Raw genomic sequence first — 14,404 nt, 5'->3', positions numbered from 1 at the left:
CCAGCAAGGAGGAAGGAGCTTCAAAGAGCTGTACCAAATGGAAGGATTTTATAGGCAGAAACAGGGCCAGACAAGTAGCAAAAGAGAAGAAAGGATTGGTTCTGGCAAGATCATCTTCCCCCCCGGGGGAAGAGTAGAGGGTGTTAGTAGGTGGATCACCTCATCTTCCTTTGGGGGATGGAGAGGGCCCATGTGACAGATTACTGCATTGGTGCTGACCAGAAAATTCCTGACGGACCAGTTAAGACTACATATCCGGGGGAGGTTGAAATTGCAATTGGGTCAGGTGTTGAACCCCGGTTTTGTGACGTGGCCTAGTCACACAATAATAATAAGTAATTCCATTTTGGGCCTGTGGTTTTATTTTTTAACAGCGGTGCAGAAGACTTTGCTGTTGAAGTAGCTGATTAATCAGCATTGGTAGCTAAGAGCGTGGTGAGGAATAGAATGTTACAGGTACTGGAATCCAGATTTTGGCTTTAATAGTGGAATAGGAATGAGGTGGCTGGTGTGAGGGATTTTGTTAAGGGAAGAGCCAGTTCATCCTACAGTCTTCAGGCTGTCTTCCACAGAGGACGGATGAAGAGCTGTGAAGTTTCCACTTATAATTTACCCAACGAGCGGCTGGATTTTCCTCGTTATTTAACTTGAGTTGGAGGCCTTTTGGGAATGGAGGGCTGTGTGGAGGGAAAGTCCACAGTGGGAACAACAAGAGGGGTGTGTGACAGCAGGGCCTGGCACACTGGAGATGCTCAGTAAGCATTTGCTGACTGACAACTCGTTTACAGATGGTGGTTAATTTACAGGAACAGATGACATTTCCTGGTTCTACAAGAGTCAAGATCAGGGAAGCAGGAACAAGTTTAGCTTTTTTGGAAGTTAAAAATAAATGCTCTGGGTTTAAAAATAGTTTTAGTTTGTGAAAACCTTCTAACTGATAGGGATAATTTCCATGCTTCAGGTGGATGCGTAGTAGCGTCTCTTCTCAGGTGTTTTGGGTTTTTCGACTTTATTTGTATGATTATATATAAATAACCTGACATTGTTCCATTAAATTACAAAACTAAAAAAGTAGGAGATGTGTTAGTAAATACTACTTTCTAGCAGGATCACATGTTAATAAAATCAGCATAGATACAGGAAAATACCTGTTTTTTTTAAACACTCTGTTAGACAGATGGGTAATCTTCCCTCACCCCTAATGTTAAAAAGAGCTTCAGTTTTGACTATTGATTAAAGTTTTCATGCTGCCTCATCTGGCACAGGATTTCAGCTGTCAGGTCGTATCCCAGCTATTAATAGGGGAAGATGCAAGCTTAGCATGATGGTCGGTCGTCTTCTCCTTCTCATCTGAGTATAAAGGCATGTTGAGAAAATGTATCATGCCTGTTACTGTAGTTCAACTCAAGTTTCCTTTACCATTAAATGAATACCAAATAAGATGACCAGCAATATTTCTTACAAATTAATTTTAGATTTAGAAAAAAAAAATCACTGCGTGATTTAAGTCTATACTCACATAAATTAAAGACCATTAAATAAGGTGTAATTTTCCTCATGGTTCTTCAAAACTCCAAAGGGAGGCTTTGATTTCACACAGCCTGTTCCTTGATTCAACCCTGGAGTAACTTGAAACCTACAATCTCCTTGTTGACAAGCTGCATGGGTGAGTCTTTTGTTTTAACAGTGCCCTCTTGTGGGCAGTTTCCCTCAAGTGAGGCCCTGTGATGCCTTGGATGACCTGGAAATCAGCTTGAAAATCTGTGCTGAGACAAGTAGCAGGGGGAATTTTGGGTCGCCTGGCCAGATGAGGATCTCAGCAGGGTTTCTGATGCCAGTGGGGGAAGGCAGGTCGTAGGTCTCACAAAGCAGCCCTTCCCTCCCCACCTTGCTTTGACTGGGGATGCTAAACAAGTCCTTTCTGGGAGCCGTAGTGGGGTAGCCTGTTTTCCTTGCCAAGAGCCCTGAATATGTGGGCAGTGTCCGGCTGCTTCTCTGGGTCCTGAGCCAACTTTGGGTGGGTTACTTGAAGCTGAGACTGAGCCTGGCCCGGGTCTCAGCATCTCCAGACTTGCATATTCTAGGACTGTTTTGCAGTAATGTCTATGATGTCCCCCCACCCCCTACCTCCACACACTCTGGGCCCCCAAGTCTCTCAGAGAACTCAAGCTGAATCAGCTTTCTGGAAAAATAGGTTATAGTAAAATGATGGGTGGGATTTTAACCCTGGAAAAGTGTTTTACTTTGAAAAGTTTTGGGTTTGATTTAAATATATTTTCTATGACTTTGCTTTAGCCTCAGGCAAAGGTATTATAGAAGATCCTTCTCTTATTTGGGAAGTTTATGTAAGGCTGTTCTTCCTATCTAGTGGCACCCTGTGACATGGTAAAAATGATAGATAACTTTTACCGTTTGTGTAATCAGAATTGAAGAAAAATTTAGAGTTTCTCCTCATGTTCCATATACAGTGCTGATACAGTGCTGAAAACTAACCTTGGATGGGTGGTCTGGAGCTGTGAGTCTCCCTGGGATTCTGGGCTACTTCTTCACAGTTTATGGGAGGAGGTCCTTTCAGGGAGGGCTGGGACTTTGTGGCTGATGTCAAGGATGTGAGAAGAGGCCACATAGTGATAAAGTCTTTAGAAGCACAGTTTTGGGGGTCAGAAGTGCCCAGGTATAAATCCCAACTCTGCCACTCACTGTATATGCTCACTTATCTGACTTTCCCCCCTGAAATGGGACCTAAGTGATGCTACCCATCTAGTAGCATTTTATGAGGACTAGTATGTGAACACAGTGTGATCTGCTGTCATCGTTGAGAGTTGAGTAAGTCAGGCAGAATTTGAAAAGCGGAAATGGATACAAATGAACAGCGTGAATGAGACCGGTCATTTTGGAAGTGACTCCATTGAAAGGATAGTTTGTAAATCTTTGACCAAGAAACTGAGAAAACAAAGTCCAAGCAAGATGGCGGCAAGATGGTGCCTGAAGAAAGCCAAAGTCTGGTTGGCTGTGCTATTATTTTGTCCTTGGGTGCCAGGCTGTATTATTAACAGGAATGGTTTACGTGGAGCTGAGATCCAGAGGACTGGTGTTCATTGGCCCTATCTAGGGGGTGGCTGGAGGGCTTAGATCCCGCAGGAGAGATATTGGGTTTCAAGTTTATCTAATCCAGCATCACTCACAGAGACTGAATGCTCCTGAGGGGTTGATGAGGCTCCCAGCTGGACTGTGGTGACCCCACAACATAGTGCTCACCTCTTCTTGGCTCTGACAGGAACCTAATCATGCTGCCTCATGACGTTTCTTCAGCTGCTGATTCGCCTTGTTTTTGAAGCAGGGAGGTGTTTTATGTGGCCTTAGTGTGCCTATTGTTCCAAGAAGACAGGAGTCAGGTTGAAGGCTCTTGGGGTTTGGAAAAAGTTCTGGTTGGTTCCCTTCCCAACTGTGTGTACCTAGGATGGCCACACATCTCCACTGGCCTCATTTACATCAGCTGTCTGGGTGAAGTATTTGTCCTTCACCCTCTGTCATTCCCCAGAGTATCCCCCTTCAATTATGTGGTGTGACAGCCGTGGACCTTGTAGGTGCAACCCCAGGGCCCCACGTAGCTCATCTCCCTGCCCTCTCCATCCTGGGCAAACCTTCAAATAGGAAGAAGCATCTGGCCTCCGACACAGGGGAGCCCGACCATCCCAGCCTCATTCACACCCACTCACCCCTCAGCTCTCAGACAACCTTCTGAGACTGATTTTGATGGATAGCTGGGCCCTTAAAATGACGGCATTGATTTGGCATGGTTTGAGCAATATCTTCCGGCAGCTGTGATTTTCAGGTTTTGAGTAGTTAGTTTCTGGAAGCTCTGATAGAATGAGTAACTCCATAAGTTTATTTAATTTTGAAATGGTAAATCATCATGCTTTAAAAATCATCTTTTCTTCTTAGACATGATTGTCACTTGGCCTTGTTTACACTTTTGTATTTCAGGAATTTTTTGTTCAGTAGGAAAAAGGATGGGGTTGCTTTTTGCTTCCTTAAAAAGTTTCCTTTTGATTAAAAACTGGGGTATATACATATTCTGTTAATAGTTCTGTGATGATTTATTTATGTGGTGTAATCCTTATAAGACGAAAGTAGTGTTCAAGAATATTGTCAACATTGAAGGGGCTTTTTATTAAAAATCCATGGTAATTGTGTCTTTTGTGTGTGTGTATCTGTGTTTTTTCTGCTTTCAGATTTTCAAAACCCTTGGCACAGATGTCGTGAAGTCTGCATTTGAAGGTTATAATGCTTGTGTCTTTGCATATGGGCAAACTGGATCGGGAAAGTCATACACTATGATGGGAAATTCTGTACGTTGTTTTACACTGTGGGAAGAAAATTTCTCATTATCTCTCTTTGGACTGATAGAATTATCTCTTTTATCTACTTGGTCTGTACTAACTTGCTTTTCATGTTCTGATCATTCTTTAGCAATAAGATAAAACTCAGTAATAAGTTGGACTAAATTTCCTTTGAGAGATTTTAAATTAGAAATAGTTTTAAGCTTATAAGCATGAATAATGGATGCAAGTCTCAGTTCGTTTTCTGTTTTTAAAGGCTTTATAATCTTATCAAAAAAGTATGCTGGGCCCATAAGTAATTTATTCTTTTTTTCTGCCAGCACAACAGTTTGAATAAAATTACTGAACTCCGTTCTTTTTAAAATTATTCAAAACATATTTTCCTCAAGAGAAATGTTAAAAAATAAAAATCTCTGGTGGAAAGGTACTACATAACCTCGACATATACATAAAAAGAGAATTACTCTGTTTACATAGAGTCTATATAGTTATGGAGTATGTGGGGTTTAGTAGTTATGCTATATAAACTAACAGACGTTAAAGTTATACTTGCCCCAAAATACGGAGGAGTAAAAACTAGACATTATTGCAGGTACTTTATCTCGTTCGGTGTTTTCTCCAGATCTAGATAGTGCTGGTGTGTTTTATTTATATCATAGTGAAAGCTCTCCTCATTGCCTGTCAGACCTGTGGCCTCTTCTAGCTGTGGAGGTTCCAGCCAGGGATCAAAGGGCTTCCTGCTGGCAGGCACAGTGGGTCTTAAATGCCAAAGGTTTGGTGGTTCACAGAAGTTGTGGTAGTGCATTTTTTAAAAAAGATGTTATTTTCATCTATTAGAGAGAACGAGCAGGGTGAGGGGCAGAGGGAGAGGGAGAAGCAGACTCCTCACTGAGCAGGGAAACCAGATGTGGGGATCGATCCCGGGACCCCGGGATCATGATCTGAGCCAAAGGCAGATGCTTAACCAACTGAGCCACCCAGGCACCTCAGAACAGTAGTAGTGCATTAAAGGAGGGTGGGTCTTTCCGGATGGAAGCATTTGAGTGCCTGTGAGCTGGCTTTTAAATTCAGGCTTTTCCTGCACAGGAGAAGTAGATAAATGCTGTGCTGTGAATCCTCAGTGCTGAACAGCATGGAAAAATACATGGGAGAGCAAGCCGTTAGTTTCAGGAGTTTCACATTTCTTTTTATCATTACTTCTCCCTTCTTAGTTTCCCACTGTGGCTTTGCAAAAAAAAAAAAAAAAAAAATGCCTTCTCTAAAAATGAAATTTGCATGTTGATCTGCTAGTAGCTCTTTTACGTTAAGTTAAACATTCTTAAAGCACTCCCAAATCACACCTGTTTTTCTCTGATCTTACAGTTAGTTGAGCACTGTTTGGGTCTTCCTTTTTTATTTTGTGTTTTTAAAGGCACAACAACATAAAAAAAAATATGGCAAAATGCCTTATTTTCCATGATAAGAATTGGTACCAACTTAATGGTGTAAGGGAAACAAGTTCTCTTAATGCTGTGATGGTGTTTTTTGTTTGAGGTGGGGCATGTTGGGTGAAGGTAGGGAGGGTCTTTGGAAGGAAACATGAAGCTCTGAAGTTTTGGTTTCCTAGCAAGAACACTTGGCCTCATCTTTAACATCGTTCTGGGTTCATCAGCTTGTCAATGCCAGCTGAACCACGAATACTACTGAAGAGACCCACGTCTCAGAAGTCATATGACATATTAAAATCTGTCTTGGAAGGCCGGAGTTGGGATCAGTGCATCAGGAGAGGGATAGGATACATGTTCTAATTTGGTCCTGTCACCTAAGGGTTAAGAAGATTACCAGCAACTTTGAGTGCTTACCAAGGTCTCATTGATGTTTTTCTTTTCTGCTCAATGTATATTTCACCTTTGGTCATTTGACCCGATCAGATTTTCCACTTTTATTCTATAGCTGTAGACCATCTTGGAAAGTTTAAGGAATAGATCTATGTTTTCAAGTCAGGATTTAACTGATTGAGAGCTGATAACTGTATATTACTCTAGACCTAGCATGTACAAATTAGAAAGCTCTGTCCTCTCATTTCAGAGGCTGGGAAGCAGTCCTGAGGCGGGTAAATGGTGTATTTGGGGCCCTGCGGTGGTAGGCCTGGGGTTGACGTGCAGGTCCCTTGAGTCTAAATCCACTCTGGCAAATTGCAGATTCAGCCATCAGTTGCTTTTATTTCAAGTGACAGCTGTGGCATTCTTCCTTCCCACTGCAGGGTGATTCTGGCTTAATACCTCGGATCTGTGAAGGGCTCTTCAGTCAGATAAATGAAACCACCAGATGGGATGAAGCGTCTTTTCGAACGGAAGTCAGGTAGGGCCCGTGGGCTGAGTAACTGTGTGTGTGAGCTTGGTTGGAGTTTCTCCCCAGGCACGAGGAGTAGATAAAGGATAAAGCCTTTGGATTCCTGAAGGCAGAAAGCATTTTCCCCTTCTATACTATCACAGCTAGAAGCAAAGCTTAAGATATGTCTGTTTTCAGTGACTTTCTTGGGTGCAGTTTGGATCAGGATTTGGGGAGGCTAGCAGAAGTAATCCTGCTTGGTCAGAAACTCTGACATAGGATGTTTATCGCAAATAGAATGAGCTTTTGACTTTTAAGTGTGTACCCCGTTCACTTGCCTTCTTCTTTTATCTGAATAAAGTTTGTTTTATTCTTTGTGTTTGTAGGATCACTGTACAGCTAATCTTTAAATAAATCTGGATGGTTGAGGTGTTTTGTTTTGTTTTGTTTTCTCCTTGAAATTAAAACTTGGTGGGGAGCCAGTCTTCTCTTTGGTTTTGAGGACAGACATAGCAATTGGAGGTCCTTATGGCTGCCTGACCTCTCAGTGGCTGTGTGGCCTTGGACAAGTTGTTTAAAAAAACTCTGAACCTCTATTACCTCATCTGTAAAATGGGATAATAGTAGTACTTGCCTCTGGGCTGTCATATGGATTAAATGAAGAAATCCACTTACTGTACTAAGCCTAGTACCTGATAAATAGCCTCACCTATGAACATATGTTGCTGCTGTTATCGTTTTGTTGTTATATTAATGTCTGAAATCATTTTACTGAATTCAGTCCTATTTAAAATTTTTAGTTACTTGGAAATTTATAACGAACATGTGAGAGATCTACTTAGGCGGAAGTCATCCAAAACCTTCAATCTTAGAGTCCGAGAGCATCCAAAAGAAGGACCGTATGTTGAGGGTAAGAGTGAATATTTCACAGCTTTGTTCTTCTTGAGAATTTGTGTAAAAACAATAGTTTCAGGGGAAAAACCTAAGATAATGGTGAGATGTGAAAAGTTTCTTTATCTTTGGCATTTTATCCTAGTAAAAATGACATGCTGTCACTACAGCTGTCATTAGTGTGAATTTATACTTCACTGGGCAGTCACTGATTTCGTGGACTCGCCAGTAGATTTCCTCTGGCTCTCAGGAGAAGAAGTCTCTGGAAATTTGGTTTCCAATGTTCTCAGGCAGCATAAGCAGCCCTACAAGCTGTCTCTTCACATGGCCTTGTGTCTTAGTGCTATGTTTTTACTGACCTTAAAGGTAACTTAGGAACATAACAAGATTCTAAGACTTCTTACCTTAATGGAAGAGCACTAACAGAGTTTCCTGTGCTGTGGTCCTCAGCATCTGTGTTGTGATAACACTGGCTGTGTTATGAGAAATGCTGGGCCAAGGGCTGGTCCTTGCTAAGTATTCACACATATAGGCTAGGTTTAAGGCTGTCTTGATAAATGCAGCCACTCAGCTGACTTGCGGAGGTGGCTGAGTTGTGGCTGACTATAGGAATCACACCCAGAAAGGTGCTTTCCTCTGGTTCTTGTCCTTCATCTGTGTCTCGTTGGAGACAGAGATAAGAACTGGTCCTGGGCTTAAAAAGGTGTTCCTCTTTTGGTTGTCTTTTTCACCTAGTGATACCAAGTGTTCTGACAGGACTCCATCTGCATTTTATTAAATTTCCAATTGAAATTTTGCTTTTTATGCCCAAAGTAAGTTGTATAACTAGGTATTTGTTTTGTGGAGCGTGGAATAGCTATTATTGTTAATAGCTTTTAGGCAAACTGTGCCTTCATGCTTCCCTTTAATTGTCTTATCAGATGCTAAAACATAGTATAAAGCTGGTTTATGAAAAGACAGAATAATCAAACAGGGGAAAACATCCAGAATCTGATGTAGAGACTTAGGGGGATGTAGTTTCTAATAAATCTGATATTCAAACATTGGAGGAATATTGGTTGTTAAGCTGCCTGGGAGGGGAAAAAAAAAGAGTAAATTGGTACCATATTCCATTTCTATACCAGGAGAAATGGCAAATGGAACAAAGATTTTAATGTCAAAAGTGACATAGTAAAATGAGTATAAGGAACTATGGGTTAACTATTTTTCCAGAAATCTGGAGAAGGGAAGTCCTTTAAAAAAATTTCACTTAAAACTCAGAAACCAAAACCAAACCAAAACAAAACAAAACAACTCTGAAAGCATGAAATAAGAGTATTAAATTTGAAATGGTAAAATAATAAGACTCGGCAGAAACACCATCAGCAAAGTGAAAGGACAACTTACAAATTGGGGAAAATCTTTTCAATTAAAGTTTCAGACAGGACTAATTTCCCTAATCTATAAAGAGATCCTATAACTAACTAACAGCAGAGTCAACAGCCAAGTAGAAAAATGAACACAGGATGTGGATAGACTGTTCACAGAAATGAAAATGCAGGTGGTTCTTAAATGGAGGAAAGAATGCTCAGCCTCACTCATACTCAGAGAAAAACAAAACAAAACAGTCTTCAAGATAACATTTATTACCTATCCGTGGTAAGTAAGCCTGATGACAGTGTTGGGAGACAGGCAGTCTCATATGTTGCTACTGCTGGGTGTAAATTGCCTTCTATGGACGACAATTTTGCAATATCCATCAAAATTTCAAATGTGCTTGGATCTAGCACTTCGGCCCTTAAGAATTTACTCTGCAGAAATATTCACACATATTTGAAAAGACTTTTATACAAGATTATTTGTAGTAGTGTTACTTGTAATTGGAAACAAAGTGTAAACGACCATCTATGGTCTCAACAGGAGACTGGTTAAATTGGGTATGGTACCTGCATACAGTTGAATGCTCCTCAGCCATATAAATGAGTGAGGAATCACCTTAACTGATATAGAATATTCTTCAGTTATTATGACATAGAAACAAACAGGATGCAAAACAATGTTTATGGTATGCTGCCATGTTTGAAAGGGGCAAGAAGATGGTTTTATGTATATGTATCGGTTATTTCTAGAAGGGTATGGATAAACTAATACCACTGGGTTACCTGACAGAAGGGAAGTGGGGAGCGAACTTAGGATAGGGGTCAGGGAGACCCTTTACACAGTATACCTTTTGGAGGCTTCGATTTTAGAACCATATGAATGTTCCCCAGAAATGAATAAAAAATGTTTTTAAAGAATTAAAAAGATGTTCTCTGGTTTGGCATGAAGGTAGTGTTTGTATTTACCTTGCTCTGACTGATGCTTATGAGGTTGATGATAATAGCCAACATTTATCATACACGTACGCGTTATTAGAGGCGACTGAGCTCAGTGAGGTTAATTGACTCACACGTAACCATGTAAGTCCACTAGTGGGCGGCAGATTGGGCTTTGATCCTAGACGGTCCCGGCCCTAGGGTCCGTGTTATAAACTACCACAGTGTAGAACAAGTGAGATCTCTAAACAGCTCAACGGATCTGTTCAGTCGTGTGTTCTGTCAGAGAGGTAAATTTCTTACTCTGTTTACTAGAGATTAGGGAGATTTCCTCAGTGCCCCTCTCCACACTTTTTTCTTTTTTTTTTTTTTTTTTCCAGATTTATCCAAACATTTAGTACAGAATTACGGTGATGTCGAAGAACTAATGGATGCGGGAAATATCAATCGAACCACAGCAGCGACTGGGATGAACGACGTCAGTAGCAGATCTCATGCCATCTTCACCATCAAGTTCACTCAGGTGAGGGCAGCATCGGGGCCTGCTGGCTTCATCCCCGAGGTCTTTACCAGGTGATTAGCACCAGCTGAGGACCGATCATTGTTGAACCAGGAGCAGCAGCAGGCAAAGGTGACTGCCTGTCATCTTCTTGTTAATTAGAGTCGAACATGTGCTGTGTGCAGAGTCTCTCTGTGGTTACAGTCACAGTCGTTTGAAATGTCCAGATGTGTACCCTTAAGAAATACTTAGCAGGCTTCTACCCTGCGCTAGACATTAAAAAAACTTGCTTTGTGCATAATTAAGCCAAAGTTTTCATTGTTGTGAGCTCTGCAGGAGATAATAGATTGCCAAGTCAGGCTAGCTGGGGGCCAAGGTGAGTAACTCATAGTGGTACATTATCGCTGCATGGCACTCACCCCACAATGTTGAGTAGGATTATGAGAATGACATTAAAGGGCAAACGACATTTTTAAGTACTGATGTAAGAACTCATTCTGATCAGGAGGTGGAGAGCATTTTGAATATGTGTGGAAATTATTGAGGGTAACTATTTTAAGACCTAGGCCAGTAGAACACATGAATGCAAACGTGTACATAGGGTCCTCTCGGGGCTTCCACATGTGTTAGGAGTTTGGGGATGTCCTGACCTATATTAACCATTGAACATATCAGATACAAAAAGATAGTGTTTAATTAAGGAGGGGATCACAGAGCAAAGAAAATAAAAAAATTCTCAAAGGTCAATCAGAACAAATCCCTTCACATCTTTACCTTTAGTTAGATCTTTGTTTTGTTTTTTTAAAGATTTTAAAAAGATTCTGTTTTTGTTTTTTAAAGATTTGATTTATTTATTTGACGGGGCAGCGGGTGGGGGAGGAATAGGAGAAGCAGGTTCCACGCTGAGCCAAACGCAGACGCTTAACACACTGAGACACGCAGGCGCCCCAGGTCTTTGCTTTTTGATTTGCTGTAGTTTATTGACTTTTCTCCTTCCTGGTTAACGTAGATTAGGTTGTGGCCATCCCTAGTTTGTAAGAGGCTTACATTTCTATCAAAATATATTAATTTCTTTTTGGCATTTTGGTTTAGACTGTTAAATGTAGGTTAAAAGTCTTCGGGAGCGTAAAATTTTGGTAAAAATTCAGAATCAAAGAATACATTATTTAAAGTTTTCAGTTTTTTATAATTTGTGAAACAAGTTTTAACGTTGGATAATCACCAAATTATCTTTTACATAACTGTCTACATTTATCCCATTTTGGAGAGCCCTTGTGCTTGGAATGCTGCAGATTCTAGATGAGAACAAAACTAGTTACTTGTACACTTCTTTTTTCTTTGCGAGTGCCCTCAGCGACTTGCATCCTGTTCTGCCACAGTCAGACTCAATAGCCTTTGTTGGGAATGACCGAGTGATGATTGGAGTAATGGAACAGTTCTTCAGAAAGTTTAAGAATGATATATGGTAGACTTCTGTTGTATTCAGTTTCATCTGGAAGTTTCTGTAATCAGTGAGAAGGCCTATGAAATCACAAGATTAAAAAAAACCAAAAACGCAAAAAACGAAAAACAACTCTACCCTGAGAGATCACAGTGAGGAGTGGAAAATAATTAGGATTTGTATCACAAACAACATCAGTGCTCTTTATACCCCTTCAATTTTGCTTTTATGTTTTGCTGCAGGCAAAATTTGATTCTGAAATGCCGTGTGAAACCGTGAGTAAGATCCATCTAGTTGATCTTGCTGGAAGTGAGCGCGCAGATGCCACCGGTGCCACTGGGGTCAGACTGAAGGAAGGGGGGAATATTAACAAATCCCTCGTGACTCTGGGAAATGTCATTTCTGCCTTAGGTGGGTTTTTGCTCGTCCCCTGCTGCCTCTTACTCTTTGCCATACGGTATTAGCATGAAGCAGTTATGTTTAATGTTTGTGTTACAGAGCGAGTTTATAGCCTTAAGGTTTTCTGAAGCCAAATTAGAGCGAAAAACATCACTAGTTTTTTTTTTTTTCTTTTTCTCTTTTTCGTCTATGCAGCCGACCTATCTCAGGATGCGGCAAACCCTCTTGTGAAGAAGAAGCAAGTTTTTGTGCCTTACAGGGATTCTGTTTTGACTTGGTTGTTGAAAGATAGCCTTGGTGGGAACTCTAAAACCATCATGATCGCCAGTAAGGATTCCAGGTTCTTTTCCTCAGCATATAGTGTTTTATATGAACTAAGTGTAGATGTTTAAGTTTCAAGTGTCTTGTTGGGAAATAGTACCTTTTTAAAAATTTTAAAAACAATAATTTTTCTATCTTGAAGAAAAGCACTGTGATCCCATCTACACTATCCTATTAGTAACTCTCCTTCCCATTTCCTATTTAGATAAACTTGCCATGTGTTGTGCAAGCTGGGATACTACATGCAGAATGGCTCTCACCCTGTCTTTGCTCAAAGTATAGGATAGAAACTTTTCACTTCACGAGCTCACAGGAGAAAATCAGTACAGGAACATAAAGTGAAAATAACCCAACTTTTGTTTTTCTATTCTGAAGCAGTACATGTAGAATTTAAATGAGGAATTGAGAGGCAAAACAACAAGATACATAAATAATGGTAGCAGTTCTAGATGTTGCTGCTGCATTATCACTAACTGGAAGAAATGTAGCAGAAAGGAAAAATGGGCAAAGAGGAGACAGTTGCCAGGGGGAGCTCAGAAACTTTTAACTCCACTTTTTCTTGCCCCTACTCCTATTCCCTTCCCATGTTTGCATCTCCGTCACTCCCCAGGCCTTGTATAAATGCTGGAGCAAAGGGCTCTGTCTTGGGGTGTGTACCCTGGGTGCAACTATCTAGTTTCCCGAGCCCTACAGGCTGTGGTGAGGGAGAGGGCAGTTCACCAAACTTTAAGAAGAGAAGAATACACTGACCTACTGTCTGTTTGAAAAATGATCATGCTCTAGACTTTTATAGATGGTAGGCTTCGCCAAAACCTTTAAAAGTATTTTAATTTCTATGTAATATTGAGATGTACAGGTAGTCTTGAAATCATCTTCCTGTGTCTTCAACAGAGAAACTCCTTGAAGCACAGAGGAGTATATCTCATTTTAGAGTTGGTTGGATAGCTGGCTGATTCTAGACTTAAGGGGAGCAAAATGACATTTAATTTGGTATAGTGAGCACCTTTCCTATAAATCTTAGATAATTTTTAATATTCATTACTGTGGCAATGAATATTTAGTCTATCCAATGACCTGGGGTTAATCTGACTTTTAAATTACGAACCAACTTTGTGTTAAATGAAACACGGAGTGCTGGATAAATTATTTTTTGAATTCATTTTTCACAGCCATTTCACCTGCTGATGTCAATTACGGAGAAACCCTAAGTACTCTTCGCTATGCAAATAGAGCCAAAAACATCATCAACAAGCCTACTATTAATGAGGACGCCAACGTCAAACTCATCCGTGAGCTGCGTGCCGAAATAGCCAGACTGAAAACGCTGCTTGCTCAAGGGAATCAGGTTGGGTTTTTCTGAGATTTATGGATAATTTTCTTTGAGTAATGACATCTATTTCTAGATCTTAATGAGACAATTATCTCACTCGTTGTATTGATTTGAGTAAATAAGTGCTAAGTAAAGCTTTGAATGAGTTAGCCAGTCTCTCCTTTACATTACCCTCCCATTGGCCTTTGCATTCATTATGGGCTCTGTGTGGAAGATTTTATCCACTAAACCTGAAATGATTAACTATCTAATAGTTATCAATTATGGATGGAAATTTAGCATGCAATAGGATTAGCAGCATAATCCCCATTAGTGGAAGGAAATTGAGGTGCTTGGAGTAATATTTAAAATTCTACCCATGCATTTTATGACTTGAAAATGTATTTTAACAGAATGAAAGACTTGTTTGAGGACCTTTCTGAATCTATTTTGTATTGCCCATTACAGGGGTGGTTATGGTGTTACGGTGACATGTGTGACAAGCCTGCGGCTGGCTGAGATGTTGTCCCTGAGGTCTTGCTTGATTGTCAAAATGGCCTTACTTCAGGATCTTTTGGGGTTCTAATGAAGGGGCTT

At 40.5% G+C, this 14,404-nt stretch overlaps 1 protein-coding gene across 5 annotated transcripts in view; it reads left to right on the top strand.

Annotated features, from left to right (window-relative positions):
- Nucleotides 1-14,404, top strand: part of KIF16B (kinesin family member 16B) — a 281,414-nt gene that overhangs the window by 40,871 nt on the left and 226,139 nt on the right. For all 5 annotated transcript variants that reach the window (XM_032859219.1, XM_032859217.1, XM_032859216.1 and 2 more), the window contains exons 4-10: nucleotides 4,236-4,352; nucleotides 6,586-6,683; nucleotides 7,454-7,563; nucleotides 10,219-10,361; nucleotides 12,021-12,189; nucleotides 12,373-12,504; nucleotides 13,668-13,843. In XM_032859219.1, the coding sequence (XP_032715110.1) occupies nucleotides 4,236-4,352; nucleotides 6,586-6,683; nucleotides 7,454-7,563; nucleotides 10,219-10,361; nucleotides 12,021-12,189; nucleotides 12,373-12,504; nucleotides 13,668-13,843 (945 nt within the window). The remainder of the gene's footprint in view (nucleotides 1-4,235; nucleotides 4,353-6,585; nucleotides 6,684-7,453; nucleotides 7,564-10,218; nucleotides 10,362-12,020; nucleotides 12,190-12,372; nucleotides 12,505-13,667; nucleotides 13,844-14,404) is intronic.

This window comes from Lontra canadensis, unplaced genomic scaffold (assembly GCF_010015895.1).
Source record: "Lontra canadensis isolate GAN:19392208 unplaced genomic scaffold, GSC_riverotter_1.0 scaffold16, whole genome shotgun sequence".
In the NCBI taxonomy this organism is placed as follows: Eukaryota; Metazoa; Chordata; class Mammalia; order Carnivora; family Mustelidae; genus Lontra; species Lontra canadensis.
Note: the sequence above shows the minus strand (reverse complement) of the source record. Positions and strands in the feature narration are given on the sequence as shown.